General features: G+C 39.8%; 1 protein-coding gene across 4 annotated transcripts in view; it reads right to left on the bottom strand.

Moving 5' to 3' along the window:
• Positions 1 to 16891, bottom strand: part of CRIM1 (cysteine rich transmembrane BMP regulator 1) — a 131909-nt gene that overhangs the window by 45426 nt on the left and 69592 nt on the right. For 2 of the 4 annotated variants that reach the window (XM_035108298.3, XM_035108299.3), the window contains 3 exons: positions 11319 to 11561; positions 8415 to 8535; positions 3121 to 3242 (listed from right to left, as the gene is read on the bottom strand). In XM_035108298.3, coding sequence (XP_034964189.3) covers positions 3121 to 3242; positions 8415 to 8535; positions 11319 to 11561 — 486 coding nt within the window. The remainder of the gene's footprint in view (positions 1 to 3120; positions 3243 to 8414; positions 8536 to 11318; positions 11562 to 16891) is intronic. The other 2 variants (XM_060272897.2, XM_088666510.1) reach the window with 1 other exon arrangement.

Genomic DNA, 16891 nt, shown 5'->3' with positions numbered 1-16891 from the left:
TGCCTAAATGTCCTACCTAACCTATCTTAAATCTGCTTTTGCAGCTATGATCATTAGTAGCTGCTAAATTCCACATAAATAATGTGTTTTATTCTGTAACACTACAGGAAGTTACCTCAGACCACTGGTTCATCTAGCTCATTATGGTCTACATTCACTGGCAGTGACTCTCCAAAGTTTCAGGCAGGAGTCCCTACCTGAGGATTGAAGGAGGGACCTTTTGTATGCAACACAGATGCTCTACCACTTAGCTATAGTCCTTCCAATTCTGCAGGGTGAATTTTATTTTACCTGATGCTACACTGCCAGCCCAAATAGTCATCATAATACTGTAATTACCGTCAAACAACTTCTTTTGTCTTTTCAAAACAGGTACCACCACCACTGGGTGAAAGCCCACATTTCCTCTTGGGTAATTTGTTCAGAGCTGCATGCTAGTGCTGGACAGGGCCAGAACCAAAAGTGAGTGAGCTAGAACCTCCCACACAATTTCTCTCAAAATCATCATCATCTCTCATTCTTTTTCTCAAGATCACCACCATCACACCTCCTAAGATCATATCCACCCTTCCCACAAGGGAAGGATCACACTGCCATCTCCTGCTCTAGCCTGGGTGCATTGATACCATCACTGAACAGCAGCAGCCAGTCCACACAAACTTGGGAGACTTTCAGGATCGCTTTCTAGATCAGAAAACGTGATTACAGATAAACTTGAGACCAGAAATCAAGCCCTGCTTTGCCCTCATCTACTCTTTCCCTCAGTGCTTCCTTCTCTGCCAGAAAACAGGGGGGAAATCTAGACTTGCAAAGCACCTAGGTCTCCTACAGAGTATGCTCACTTCATTCTCTTTATCATTATTTGGAGCATGGATTTCCCTCTGACCCAGGGGGGTGTGTTTATGTGTATGTGTGAAGTTTCAGGAACCACCACTATGAGGTACTCAGCTTGCTTCCCAATCTCTTGCTCTTCAAAATGAAAAGATGATCGAGGGTGCTTCAGGAGCCGCTACTTCAAGTGAAGCACACCTTTTCCATTGGTAACCAGTGGGTGGGGGCAAGGAGTAGGCACAGGATGGAAGGGATTGTGAGTGGGCTGCATCTGGCCAGAAGCCAGAAGATCTAACTTTAAATAAAGAACCTCTGCTATATTTATAACTTTATGACTTTGGATATTGAACCCCTAAAGGATACTGATTTTAAAACACATATTTGCACAGTAACATTCATTAAGGAGCGGTATATAGCATGAACAGAAATTTCAGGAAAAGAGAGAAAGAAAGAATAAAATAATAATCCTTAATTGAGTTTGCCTTTTACAGGCATAACTTCACCGTTGTTAGATCTATAGCCCAGTAGCATACTATACATTTATTAGTTTGAGTTGTTATTTGTATAGTAAACATTATTTCAGCAGTGGTGCTTTTTGTAACATAATTCTTACAATGAGAATAAAATAAAAATTCCTTCAGTAGCACCTTAAAGACCAACTAAGTTTTTATTTTGGTATGAGCTTTCGTGTGCATGCACACTTCTTCAGGTATCTGAAGAAGTGTGCATGCACATGAAAGCTCATACCAAAATAAAAACTTAGTTGGTCTTTAAGGTGCTACTGAAGGAATTTTTATTTTATTTTACTTCGATCCAGACCAACACGGCTACCTACCTGTAACTCTTACAATGAGAGTTATTATTCTATCATATCATTTTGTTTGTGATCTTTGATGTGTTTTTTTATATCAAGCAAACAAAAGATGCTTCACTAGAATACCTGCATCTTGCCTGGTACTTAGGAAAAGTATATTAATGTTTACTTGGTTTACATGTTATAATTACACAGCATCATCTCAAAGAGTAATTAAAATAGCACGTGTCCCTATGAACTCAAAGATATGAAATGTAACATTATAAAGAGAGATGGTAGAAAACATCAAAAATTCTAGAGATTATAATTCTAGAGAGGCCTGTTCACCCTTAACGCTAAGTCAAACCCTGGCTAAGCATAAACGAGCAAGCATGTCGGCTCTCACAGCAAAAATTGTGGCAGCTTTGCTCTCCCCTCATTCTGCTGCTACTGCCCTAAGCCATGGTTTAACTTAGAATTACGTACATCTAAATCTGGGTTCATATCAATATCTATTGCCCAATGTATCATTGAAGATTTTACTTGCTCATCCTTTGTCTCCTAATCCAATAATATCTTATACATTTTAGACAGCACTTTAACATTACAGTCCAACAGATCTCTCTCCAATTGTGATATTTGTTTCCCAAACCCTCATTTCGTATCTTTCTTAAATACTTCATTCAAATGGTTTTATTTTGTTTTAAACTGATTTGTTTTTGCTCTTGCCATCTGTCCCAGATTTAATTAAATTTAAACTACTATTTAATTAATCTAATACTGAGATGCACAGACTGAACATTTATAGTAGTTTTGTCGATACTTATTGTTTATTATTGATATTTTGGGAACTAGTAGGTCAGGGATAGCTAAACTGTGCCCCTCCAGATGTTGCTGGACTATAAGTCTCATCATCCCTGGCAACTGGGCATGCTAGGTGAAGCTGATGAGAGGTGGAATTTAAAAACATCTGGAGGGTCATAGGTTAGCAATCCCAGTAGAAAGTAATGCATAACAGGTAATGCTGACATCTAGCAGTAAATCTCAGTTAACTGAGATTTTTTTCCTAAATTTTTCCTAAATCCCAATTCTTTCCTAAATTTGTGAGCCAGAATCTAGAGAGTTATCTGGCTATCTCTGAGCATTCACTGGGGCTTTTCAGTGTCATCGTCGAAGGTTCTGGTAGTGTGTTCAAGGAGTTTTAAATTAATCTATGGCTATGGGATATTTAAAATGGCTTTCGTATTGTTGTATTGTATGCTTCTTTTTTTCTGAAAAATAATTATTTCATAGAAGTACCCTATCATACCCAGTATGCACAGATCCCTACTAAATAAGGTTAAGTTTTAATACCCTACAAGTTTTCAGGAGGAATATTGTCCTATGGAAACTTATATATAGTTTCTACTTGTGCCCCATTTTGGACAACGTATCTAAATTAGTCATAAACCAAACTCCTCAAAATGTTCAGCCCAAATACAGAGAACGTAACATACCATTGACACATTCAAAGACATCACAGCACTTGCCAGGTGTTCCGTCTCCACGTGACACTATTTGGGGGATGTAGCCTGCCTCGCATTTTGGAACACCACATAAACCAGAGAGACATTCGCACCTGAAACCGAAGCATTGAAAGCTCCATAAATAAGTGAGGCAACATATGAGGGAGGGAAAGCACAAACATGGGGGGAAACAGCTGGTGATAGCAAGTTGGTTTTCTGCAGTTACATAATAAAAGACAACATGACTATTTAAAACACAACACAGTAAATGAGATTTAACACTTGTTCCAATGGACAATGCTTGGCTTTGATCAGAAGACAGGCGTTCCAAATCTTACATACATCCCAAGCAGAGGTAGGTCTGTTGAAAAGTCACTAATTCCATAAAAACCATTGTACCTCGGGTTAAGACCTTAATTCGTTCTGGAGGTCTGTTCTTAACCTGAAACTGTTCTTAACCTGAGGTACCACTTTAGCTAATGGGGCCTTCCGCTGCCGCTGCACGATTTCTGTTCTCATCCTGAAGCAAAGTTCTTAACCCGAGGTACTATTTCTGGGTTAGCGGAGTCTGTAACCTGAAGTACCACTGTACCCCACAGGGTTTTTTGGGAGAATCATCAAGATAATGATGAAGGAGCATTCTATACTACAAAACTGCTTAAATATTACTAACACTATCTCTAGCAACTCATTCTCTTAACTGTGATGTGACATTTAATTTGAAATGGCATGGAAATGTAACATAAGGTGACATGAGTAATTAAGATCTGTATAAATCTTTCAGAGGTCCAAGGACAGTGTCGCAAACTCAACCATCAACATTTAAAGTTTACTTATACAATTCATTTCAGCCTCATTCATGTAAAGTGAACAACAGCCCACCCCAGACATTTTCTGGTCAATAGCTTTTCAAACACATATGGATAATAAACCTTAAACTGTCCAAACAAGTCCAAAGCTCTAATCTATCTACAATGAGTACTTAGGAGGTTTCTGAGATATACAAAAGGATGAAAAAACCTCTCTTTAAAGAGACGGCAGCACGGAAGACATTTGCAAATTATTTTTAACATCATGAATGCTAATCCCTGAGATAACCATCCAGAGGAGAGTTGAAGTGAGAAAAGAATATGGAATCATCCTTTAAGAATAAAACATCATATACTTATGTATTAGATAGGGGTAACCAATGTGGTAACCTCCCACCACCCCTGATCAGTATCTTTGCTAGTTGGGGCTGATGGGAGCTGAAGCCTAACAACATCTGAAGGGTACCATATTAACTACGAACATACTGAAAATTGCTGAAAATATATGTGGGGTAGAGGGGGACTGTTTGAAAAATTTCAGCACAGGGGAAGAGAATTTAACTGTGGCAGCAGATTCCCCCCTCCCTCATTTAGTAGAAAAATGCCATTTTACCACCTAAATAAATCAGTATTGCCTCCAATAAGACAGGGACTTTTAATTGCTTGGGCAACTCCCAAGCAATGAAGAAAAGCTAGTTTCTGTGCATCCCTGACACTCAGCACCCCAACTTACCCTGTATACTATAATCTTATTAGGGTCCTGACCAATTCAGGGTCAGAAGAAAGGTACTTGCTCTATTCCTAATTAATCTATAACCCCCTCTCCCAAACAGTTTAAAGTATCCTGTACTGATAGGGCTGAGAGATCTGTGCCATGAGGCCCAAACTATTCCCACACAGAATAAGATGGTATCTCTAACCATACCGTCGTGTTTAAGATTATTATTTGCATTTGCTAGTTGCTTTATACAAGAGAAATAACTCACAGCAACTTTATTTTTATTTATAAAAATATGTATATAAAGCAGCAACCGTTTTGTACATAAATTCCGTTCCTTACCCCTGTGCACATTGGTGGAGTGTGCCTAAGCCCTCTCCACCCTGTTCTGTCCTCTTCCGGGTCCAAAAGGACCTGTGCTTTGGCAGCCATGCGTCAACTGGACATGCACAAATGGTCGCTGCCTGTATTGCTATACATATCATTAAAAAAATGTCAATGTGGTTTACAATGGAAGCTCTTGAAAATCCCTCACTGGTTTGTGAGCAGTCACAAAGACTACAAATCCCCAATAGTTTTGAGGCAAACAATGGTCACCCATCCCTTCATATAGTCTCTCTCACAATATGCTCCTACTGAACAAAATTAGCACTTTTTTTTTTAAAGAGAGATTAGTTAGTTATGTCAAAAGTGGGGAGGGTGGCAAATCAGATTTCATTACTCAATGTTGTATTATCTGGAATGTTTACTGCTTTATTTGTTCCATGTTTTTATTGGTTGCTAATCAACAAGGGTGAATCTGTATTTGGGGTTAGATTAAGATCAAATCACTAAGTATACAGGAACATTCAACAGAATAGCATTTTGTATTTATTATTAACTTACAGAAAGCATGAAAATAATATTTATGAATTTCTTAAATTTCTGCCACACCTTCATGGCTATTATTATTACAGTCCCCTATTCAGGCAATGAACAGATCTAGAATTGCTTAGCTTCAGCAAGGTGCTGGTCTCCTGTGCCTTCAGACTATAATATACAGTACTGTAGTTAGATTTAAGAAAATAAATTTGAACAGCTCTCCACAAGTCCTGTGAGTAATTTTTAATTCCTTGTGCCAGCTTTTGTCAGGCCAGTGGGTAATAAAATGTGTGACCTCTGTAGTACAGTGAAGCTCTTTTGATGAGATTAAACTAATTAGTATATTGTGTTTTTATTCATTTTTGGGTGTGTTTTTAATCTTGTTATCTGCCCTGAGATCTTTTGATGAAGGTTAGAATTCAATTGCTAAAATAAATAAATTGAAGCACATCCAACTTGTTAAGTGTAATGAAATATAATATTTTTTATCATAATAGGTCAAGAACAAAAGCATCAAGTGATATACAACATAAATAGGACAGACAAATAGATTAGCAGGGGCAGAATAAGGATTTTTTTTAATGCTGTCTCCCCTTTCTATGGAAATGTTTCCCCTTATCTGACACTTACGACATCTAAGGAGTACTGAAGAGCAGAGTGCAGAGTGTACTCTCTCTTCCCACAGCCATTTGAGAGAAGGATGGGAGCAACAAGCCTGGAACCTACCCTGGCAAACTACTTGAAATCAAGCAGTCACTGAGGTGCAATGTCACCAAAACGGCTCACCCTTTTGGCAAGAGTAGGGCTGGGATGTGCAACCATGGGTAAACCATCTCACCAAGCCTAGCACACAGAATAAATAAAATGAACAATAACTGTTCTCAATAATTGTCAGAAGATTTTTTTGTTGGTAGGATGGAAGAGTCCTTTAGGCATTATTATTCTGACTATACAGATACTGCAATGATAGAGCAATTGTTTTGTGGTGTTTCTTGCTTTTTCAGCATAAACCTAACACTACTACCAATTATTTCGCTGGTTAGCTATGACTATACAGAAAAAGGAGGAATAAAATGAATATACACTTTATACCAAGAAGAAATGGAAGCACAATGTATGATGAGACTCTAGACATTGAGTACTAATAATTTTCCCTTCTGTTTTCATAAATGGCTAGGAAGCAAGAGTGATTATTAAAGAAGCTAAAAACTTCTATCAGGAATTATTAGTATATGCTTAACACACAGCTCACTTAAGAATTGTGAACCTAACAAAAAGAAGCAGTAGAGAAGCGAATGTGATAATCAAAACAAGTAAGTGGAGATTAAAGATTGGAATAAACTAACAGAAATGCAATGAGGAAGAGGATTAAAATAACCACTTAAGTCAGTTGACATAAAATGCAACATTTTCTATGCATCAGTCTGGGACATGGGTAAGCATGCATTTTGTACTAGGACTTCTGAATGCATTGCCATCGGTAGTTTACCAAGAACTTTTACTTATAGTTATAAGAATGAAAGTAATTACTCTGGATTGAGGAGTATCTGAAATTCTACTGCAACATTAATACTGTAAGACAGCTTTAAAACTATTTCAGAGAACAAATTTCCTGTCCTGCTGTCACTCTTTCCACAACTAAATGATTATACTGTTTGAAATCAAGATACGTAAGAATGTTTAAGAACAAGACAGCAATCAATGTTAGATACCCAGTGAAATGTATGATTTCAGTCCCCGTGTCACAAGTTCCTAAATACTATATAGCAGAATAATTTCTAAACTCATTTACTGTTATATTTTGTGCTGTTTTTAGACTCTTTTATCTTGCCACATCAGGTAATTTCTTGGACCAGAGAATTATCTACAGTGGGATTAGATTCCAGGTCCTCGGCACGTGACGGTTCTTGGTTGCTGAACACATGACAGGAATGGTAGTATTTGGATAAGATATGTGGAACCTTTGTGAAGCAGTTGCTGGGACACTCTCAGGATCTGCTTCGTCTTACAATATCAAGTTAGAGAACCCAGAAATGCCCTATAGTTCATATATACCACATTACTGTAGTCAAGACTTGAGGTTAGGTCAGGCATCCCCAAACTGCGGCCCTCCAGATGTTTTGGCGTACAACTCCCATGATTCCTAGCTAACAGGACCAGTGGTCAGGGATGATGGGTATTGTAGTCCAAAACATCTGGAGGGCCGAACTTTGGGGGTGCCTGGGTTAGGTCATAAATTATTGTTGCAAGATTGAATCTGAAAAAGATGTACAGCTTCTTACCAGGAGGTCTTTATTGGTACCATCATATCCCAAGATTCAGGGGCATCCTCTATGCAACCAAGTTTAATCTTATACTTCTATATAACCAAATAGGTACATTAAAAAAAAAGCTACGTGACATTAAGTTCGCTCCTTGTGTTTGGAAATAAAACTGTAGGACATCTAGTTCTCTCCTTGTGTTGTTCCCATCTATAAAATATGCTATTTCTGTACAGCTTTTCTAAATAAGTTACTAAGTTAAGGCTAATAAAAACATGAGAACTGCGAGCTAAAATTACTCCTATTTTTACATGAATGAGAAACATGTCAAATCCCACCCCCAAAGGTTTTAGTTAAAGAAAAGATTCAGTCACTAATTCTTCTCCTATATCTTATTTCAGAAGTCAAAGCAGTTACTAATTCCATTTTAGTCATTAACACTTTCACACAGCAATTGCATAACATACACCTCCCAAATCTTCAATAAGAATTCAACTGTTATGTAAAATCATCTAGACTGAGCAACAGTGATGCTCAGTACTCCTTTGGTATTTGTATCACAACTGCTTTGAGTTCTTAAGTAGAAACCTTAAATGCAGTGACTGTTAAAAGTCTTGTATCAAATGTATAACAAACCTGGTAGGGAGAGTACAACATCCATCAGCTGTCAGCCTGACTTGAGTTTCATAGCTATCCAAGGGGCAAGCAACTTGCTGGACAGGAGGACATTCTACTGTGCTACAGTCTATGCTGAACACTGTTGGAAGAAAAATATATTTAAAAATTGATTAGAACTCGCATTACTTTAGAAAAAATGACAATAAAGAGTCCAATTATTTCACAGGGTACCTGGAGGAGTGTCTCCTTCCATTTATATATGGCCAGAAAAAATAAAGCAATCCTCAGGTGCCCTTGCCAAATGAGGTGAGGCAGACAGCTACTAAACAGAGGGCCTACAGAATGCTCCCCACAGAGATGCTCACCTGGCACCTACACTTAAGTCCTTTTGTCACCAGGTGAATACATTATCATTTTCTCAGGCTTTTTAGAAGCATTTTAGTATTTCTTAGATATTTTACAGTACTTCTTAGATTTCTTAGATATTTTACAGTACTGTACTGTACTGTACTGTACTGCTTGTTTTTGGACCTGTATTGTGCTTTTTAATTCTCTTTTAGATTTCATAAATCGTTCCTTCTTGTAGTTTTAATGTTCACTGTAAACTACCCAAAGAACTTTGGTTATTGGGCAGTGTACAAGGATTAGATAGACAGACAGATAGATAGAATAATATGGTACAAAGGTCACTGAATGCCAACCATAATACTTCAACACCAGCTTCTGGAGGATTGCAAATGCAGACAAGGACATATGCCAACCAACAGTCCCCAAACCTAAATTCTCAAAGGTTTATCACATATCAAGTAGGTGGGGAGGGTAATTATGCCTGCTTCCATGCATTAATATAACATATAATTCTGATATTTGCATATTAACTCTGAAGCAAGTACAACTGATATGTGCAATCTTTAAACCCCATTTTGAGTCTTGTTACACATTTCTGGAATATGTGCATTGGAATTAAGAAGAGAGTGTATGTTGTTTTTATATAATATGCCAAAACATCGAGGCAAGACATACTCATAGGTGGGGCAGCTTCCAACCATTCCAGCCAAAAGTGGTGACCATAAATTTTATCCTGGAGACAGAGGCATTATAACATTAATTTTATTATTTCAAAATGGAATGTTGTTAAGTGACTTGCCAACCAGTGGTATACAATTTATAAAAGGCAGCTCAGTTGCCAGAAGACTTGGGAGCGGCCATTTCTGGCACAGTAGGCTAGGTGCTTTGCAGGGGCTGCATTGGTATTGCAGAACTTACTAGTAGTTCTCCCTCATGGTGGCTAGATATCCAATTCCCTTTTAGTTAGCAGCCAGCCATCACACCAACTGGCTGTTCCAAGTGAAACACAACCAATGCAGCCAGCATGCTGTGTTTGTTTGCGACAGCTGAATTACTGACAGCAGCAGTTTAGAAAGCAAAGGGACAGGACATAATTTCAGTAATCCACAATGGTAAATTTCCATGTGTGTGTGTGCACAGGGAAGAGGTAGGTTGTCTGTGTCATATCCTTTATCAATGAAGGAGGTTGTGCTGTGGTTTCCACCTAGACTATTCTTTGCCCCCAACATCAACTGCCCTGGGGAAGGATCCTGATATTGTTTATTGTGGGTTTAAAAAACCTTATAGGCCACTTATAAAGACTTATGTCACTTATAAGCCACCTTATACTTCTACCCCGAAAGGTGAGAAATAAAAAATCATAATAAGTAAATAGGTGCACATGCATCCCTCCTTCCTTTCCTCTGTGTATGTTTACATTCCCTGCAAATATTCACAGAGGCTGATAAACAGTCACAAAAGGTAAGTGAGTGAATTTCACGCACCGGCATTTGCACTTAGCACTACCACCAGTACTTTCCTTCTATAAAAGGAACTGCTAGTGATGAGGTGCTTGCGCTTCCATTTATCCAACCAATGAAAGTTGTATTCCAATCTAGCCAAGGTTTCAGTACAGGGAGGGACAAGTTGGTGGCAGCAAATTATCTATGTATCTGTATAGCTTCCTCTCAAGCCCAGACACCATTTGGGACCCCAATACCAGATCCACCCTATTTTTTGCTCTCTTTTTTGTAATTTTAAGTTTTTAATTTTGTATTTTAAATTGTTGAGACATCAGAGTGAAGGACATATAATAAATTAGATAAGATATCTTTATTGTCATTGTCCCCTTGCGGGAACAACGAAAGTAAAATAGCCACAATATATTCAGTATGTGCCCATTTATGGATGTCTCAATCTGTCTAGATGGTGATTGCAATCCCAAAACACATACTGGACAGTCCCTTTGAAGTCAGCTGGATTTGCCCTTGAGGAGACTTGATTTCAATCAGTCTGGGAATGCCCCTTATTTTTATGCGTAAACAACCAATGAAAGAGAAGGTGCATGATGGTCTATTTTTCAGTTCTCTGTCAGTTTCCAAAACAGGTTCAATTCCAAACATTCATCTCTACATCTTGTACACTAGAGGAGATGTTATTCTGTCAGACAAGAGAGATCAGTTCACAGATCATAATATAGTTATAGTCTAGCTTTCATCATGCACTGCTTTCCACCAAATGGTTTTATCATCATCATTAGTGAGCACTAACTGCCACTGGACTGAAAGCTTGCACATGATTATCAAACAATTATGTTACCTAGCTTGTTAACACAAGGAGTCAGGGAAATCAGTTTTGTAGCACCTGCCTCACATTTCTTTGCATATGTTATTCCATCAGTGTTCCTGTTTTGAATAGCTTGTAAGATAGGAGAGAGTTTGGCTGGGGTGAAATTTTCTCTGATAGTGCAGTGATAGAGACAGTGACAGGAAAAGAGACACACGAAGGGAGTTCATTTTCGATAGTCAGCTCTAGGTTAATATGCATAAACACTGAGGTAATTGGGCTGGGGGGAGGGTTAAAGGTACACATTACCTGGTTTACATTCATAGAAGTCACAGCATTCCCCCGGCTTGCCTGATGCTTTAGAAACCAATATATTCAAATAGCCTGGTTGGCAAACTTTCCTCAAGCACCCTGTAGGGTTGCACACGCAGCGGCTAGGTAGAGGGCAGCATTCACCAGGTGGCGCATACCCTTCAATCAAAATAGAATCTTCTGGACAGCGAGGAGAAAACTGTACTTCACAACGGGCCTTGGAGCAGTCAGGCTTTTCTTCTGAAAACAAGACAGTGTGTGGATGTCAGTAATATGTTGTCCTGTTAATTTAAAGCTTCGGACGTTCATACCATACAGAGGAGGTATCGCTAGAAACTGTGTTGATGGAGCTATGTCCATTCCCCCCAAAGGGGTGTCACCTGTTTTTGCCAAAATCTGCCATTGCAGGTAACAGAAAAATGGACAAAAAAGACCCATGACACCTTAAAGCAGATCTTTCCAAACTTTTTATGTTGGTGACACACTTTTTAGACATACATTTCACAACACAGTAATTCAGTTTTACTAGCAAACTAGAGGTTAAACTAACCCCTTTCCAGCCCTGGGAGGAGCACAGGGAGCGTTCGCATGATATATCTACACACTTAAGTCAACATACTAATGTGTCGTGATACAGAAGTTTGGAAAGCTCTGCCTTAAAAATTAAAGAAAGACTTTTACTGCCAAGTACTTGTTTCCAAGTACTTGGCGGGACGTGGGTGGTGCTGCGGGTTAAACCACAGAGCCTAGGGCTTGCCAATCAGAAGGTCGGCGGTTCGAATCCCTGCGACGGGGTGAGCTCCCGTTGCTCGGTCCCACCTCCTGCCAACCTAGCATTTCGAAAGCATGTCAAAAGTGCAAGTAGATAGCTACAGCGGGAAGGTAAACGGCATTTCCGTGTGCTGCTCTGGTTCGCCAGAAGTGACTTCGTCATGCTGGCCGCATGACCTGGAAGCTGTACACCAGCTCCCTCGGCCAATAACGTGAGATGAGCACCACAACCCCAAAGTCGGTCACGACTGGACCTAATGGTCAGGGGTCCCTTTACCTTACTTGTTTCATCATAGGCATGAAGTACACAGCAGGCACACATTTTCATCATTCTAAGTTTTTTACTCAGGCACGCATGTACACATACACAAACATCCTGGTACAAGTACATTGATTATGGTACCGGTAGCTTTACAAGGGGGGTGGGATAATAATCCTCCTGGCAGATTTACCATTCTAAGACACCACTGATCTCAATCACTGAAACCTAGGCATGCCTGAAAAGCGGGGGCGGCCCACCCCCTTTCGCCACCTAAGGCAAAAGTGGTAATATTTTGCTCCCTGCTGTACTGCCCAATTCCACTGTCACTGTATTTCCCCCGTCTCTCTTAACTTGGAGATGAGCAGCAGCGCTGTGTGCAGGAACATTTGGCTCTTGCTAAATTCCTCACCCTGGCTCTCACCAAGGCACTCCTCAAAGCGTTGTCACTTGTCTTTTCTGCCCCAGAGGTGAGGAAGATTGATGGCAACTCTACAAGCCAGAATGCCTCCCTTTCACCAGTGAGAAGGGAGTGCTTTGTTACTGGTGGCAGTGGGGCACAGACTCTTGTGCTTCCACCACTTGAGGCAAGTTGTTTCTCCTCATCCCATTGGTGGGCTGGTTCTGCTGAAAAGTGATCAAACTATATGGCACAATATATTAAAATCCTACAGATAACCATTGGAAGTATGGGGTGCTAACAGAGGGGTAACATCTGGAGTGGACATGTTGTCTTCCTTCTGGGGTAGACTGTCCACCTTTGGTCCCCAACCTCCACACCTGTGGAGCTCTCACCTGTTGCTCCTAGAAGTCCCAGAAATGGCTTCAACCGGCTGGCTAAACCAGATGAGGGTACCCAAAAACAAGACCAATAGTAGGTCCAATGATCAAGAAGGCAGTTTCTGCACATGCTGTAGAAGGAAGTGAGGGGCAGATGGGGCTCATCAAGCTGGGAAGATAGCCCATCTAACAGAAGGAAATCTCTGATTCTAAACCTCCACTACCTTGTGCGATATATTCAGGAGAAAGAAAAGGCTGAGTAAACCCTACACAAATCTGGAATGGAGTCCCCAAGATGGTTGAATGGCACTTTGTATGCCTCCTTCCAGCAACTCCTTCCTAGCAGCCAAGCTGGTGCCAGACGTATTGCTCTGCTTTCCTTTGGACTACATCAGTGAGGCAGAGAGGGAGGTCTTGTCGTCAGGGCAGCCCAGGACCACCATATACATTGTTCAGGCTTCTGCCCTGGGGAGGTCACTTCGGTACTGCTGATGCAGCAGCTTGACGTCACCTCCGGAAGCACACTTCATTGTCTTGAGATAGACAAATGGCAACATTGGATAACCATTACCTTATGCACTTGCAGCCCTTATAAAGCTTTTATGTAATCAAATTTGTCAATGAACTGGGTACAGCCTTAAGTTTAGGAGACAGAAGTAAAAAAAGTTTTTAGGGATTAGGTGCTTAGGTATAATGAATTTATGGTCAAGGACAGAATGTCCACTTAATCTGACTTGTTCTCCATTCGTTTCTGGGTATACTCATTTTCTTCAGTACTAACATATAGAGCAGTGTTGATTGTTATACATGCTAGGGGGGTATGCATGGTATAAAATCAGTAGTATGATTCACGCTATCACATCAAGAAACTGTGTTGTTGAAGTATATGAAAAGTATAGCTGGTTATACTAGTGTCCTTCTGGATAAACCTGCCGATGCCAATGGATCAGACTGGATGAGTATAAGCAAACACTAGCATCTTTCCTCAATAACTGTCTGCAGCATGCTTTTTTGCTTTATTCCCAGAAGGTCCATGTGTGGTACTTTCTGCTTTTATTTCTGTTCAACCCAATCTGACATTTACTTCCCCATATTTACAATCTCTAGGTTAGGAGTGGCTAGGAGTTTCTTTTTACAGGTCCAGTTGGTACTCAAGCTTTCAGTAAGAAGTGACTTGGCCACTTAGGTAACTTCCAATTGGGTTGTTGTGGCGTGGTAAGTGTGGCTGCCATTGAAGAAAGAAATGTCAATTGGTCTAAAATGCAGTGGCCAGATTACTGGAGTTCTATTAGGTAACATATAAACCCAGTTTCGCAACAGTTGCACTGGTTGCCAGATCATTTAGGGGCCCAATTCAAGGTGACATCATTCACTAAATCCCTTAACAACCAGAGACCCAAATACTGAAACACTGCCCCTACCCTTCCATCCCATCTGAACCCCTAAACGTTTTCCAGGTAAGCAGGTTTCAAGATAATATATTGCATATTTAACAGAACAACATAAAGGTAAAGGTAAAGGGACCGCTGACCATTAGGTCCAGTCGTGAATGACTCTGGGGTTGCGGCACTCATCTTGCATTATTGGCCAAGGGAGCCAGCGTACAGCTTCCAGGTCATATGGCCAGCATGACATAGCCACTTCTGGTGAACCAGGGCAGCACACGGAAACGCTGTTTACCTTCCCACTGTAGCGGTTCCTATTTATCTATTTGCACTTTGACGTGCTTTCGAACTGCTAGGTTGGCAGGAGCTGGGACTGAGCAACAGGAGCTCACCCCGTTACGCGGATTCGAACCGCCGACCTTCTGATGGGCAAGCCCTAGCCTCTGTGGTTTAACCCACAGCGCCACCCGCGTCCCCCATAGTGATCTCTTTTTCATGAACATAGCGATCTCCTTTTCATGAATAACAGAGGCATACAAAGATTAGAGGAAATCTTTTCTTAAGAACTGTGATTTTCATGGGATGTAACAATGTGGCCATTATCTTTTTCAAATTACATTTTTATGTTCAAATTAAGCTTTATATTTCCAATGAATTTTACAGTAGGACCACACAATCCATAGTTAGTAAATCAACAATTTCACATTTCTTCACCAAGACTGCCATAGGGTTCAAGCAACTTGTTACTTTCTAATTTGTAAATTGTTCTTCCTCTTCATCTGACATAGTTCTTCAGATATATTCCTGAATGCAGTGGTTTAGGTATGGTGCAACACATATTCAGCTTTGATAGTTTTCTTTTCTTCAGTAGTTACTTTTGTGATTTAAAAATCTTAATTATGCATTTATAGTGTAAGCTGACTTTACATTTACTGTATAGTGTAAGATGCCGAGCACTGAATGCAGAAACGAAGGGTATAAGCTATGTGAATAGTGAATACGTATTGCAAATATTGCCCTAGATGCCTGCTTCTGGCCTTTAAATCAAGTGTATTTGTTAGTTTTCAAATCTGTAGCAATCCACTCCTCAAAGTCTTCACCCATTTATTATTTTATTCCATTTATATCGCACAGTTCCTCCAAATGAAGCCCAGGTTAACAATTTAAAAGTGATTAAGCAGAGGTTCTTAATTGTTTCTTGAGCAAGACTTCTCTTTTACCTATTTAGACCCTGACTCTTTGAGTACAGTGCCCATACACACCCTGGGATATCAGATCATTATTCTATGTTTAAATACTATCTAAATTTCCATAAACTGGACCACCCACATCACCATTTTATTGTTCAACGTTCTAATACTCACATTTGTTATAAATGGCCCTTTTAAAATTTAATATAATGGTTTTGATCTTTCTGGCCATTTTCCATTCCATTATTATATACTGAGGTTAGTTGTGCTGCTCACAGAATTTCATTCCTGTTTCAGGTCCCTTTTTCTTTCTGGCCAAAAGTGGTAAATTTCTCAACCTCCCCTCAAGCTACCCATAAAAGGGAAATGCCAGGCTCTTCCCTTGGCATCTTGGGAGGGTGGCATCTTTTGTATCTGAAAGCTGTAGCTTTCAACCAGGGCTCTATAATCACAACACTTTTGGAGGGAACGTTTCCTTAATGCAAGGGCCAGAAATTTGTGGCCTTCCCAGTGTTCAGACTCTTAACTCCCATCAGTCCCAGGCAGCACAGTCATTGTCTGGGATGATACAAGTTTGACCCCAGCAACAACAAGAGGACCATAGGTTCTCTGCCCCGAATCAACATATTAGAAGTTGTTTCAGTGTTCTTTTGCAAGTTGAAGTTGCAAGTTCATTACAGCATATGCTTTCGAAATGATGCCCACTTCCTCAAATGTTTTTGCCACAATAAATGTGTTAGTCTTTAAGGCACCAAAAGGTTCTGGTTTCTTTGCTGCAGAAGACAAAGCACACCTAATCTTCTGGAGGAGAATCAGGTTGACTCTGCTAAGAAGAACAACACTGAAGAGCTATGGAGTGGTGGTTGTATTTTGTTATTCATATACAGACAATAAGAAAAGCAATTGTCAACCCCAATACCATTCCGTGATAGGAAAACCACTGCCACTTAACTGTTCTAGAAATGCTCAGTTATCTGAAGGACTCCATTGCTGAATGGATGCTTTAGGTTGTTTTTATTTTTATGTTTTATATTTCATCAAAACTTTTGTTATCTCAATGTTCTAAGTCATGGGTCATATGTGCAAGATATAATTGATCATTTTGTTTACAGTAAAACAATATTTTTTAAAAAAAAAATCCTGACCAATCCCTTTCTAAAATCCAAGCCCTTCTATCCCAAGTAT

The sequence above is a fragment of the Zootoca vivipara genome, chromosome 3 (genome assembly GCF_965207765.1).
Source record: "Zootoca vivipara chromosome 3, rZooViv2.hap1.1, whole genome shotgun sequence".
NCBI classification, from domain to species: domain Eukaryota; kingdom Metazoa; phylum Chordata; class Lepidosauria; order Squamata; family Lacertidae; genus Zootoca; species Zootoca vivipara.
This window is presented reverse-complemented; position numbering and strand designations above follow the sequence as displayed.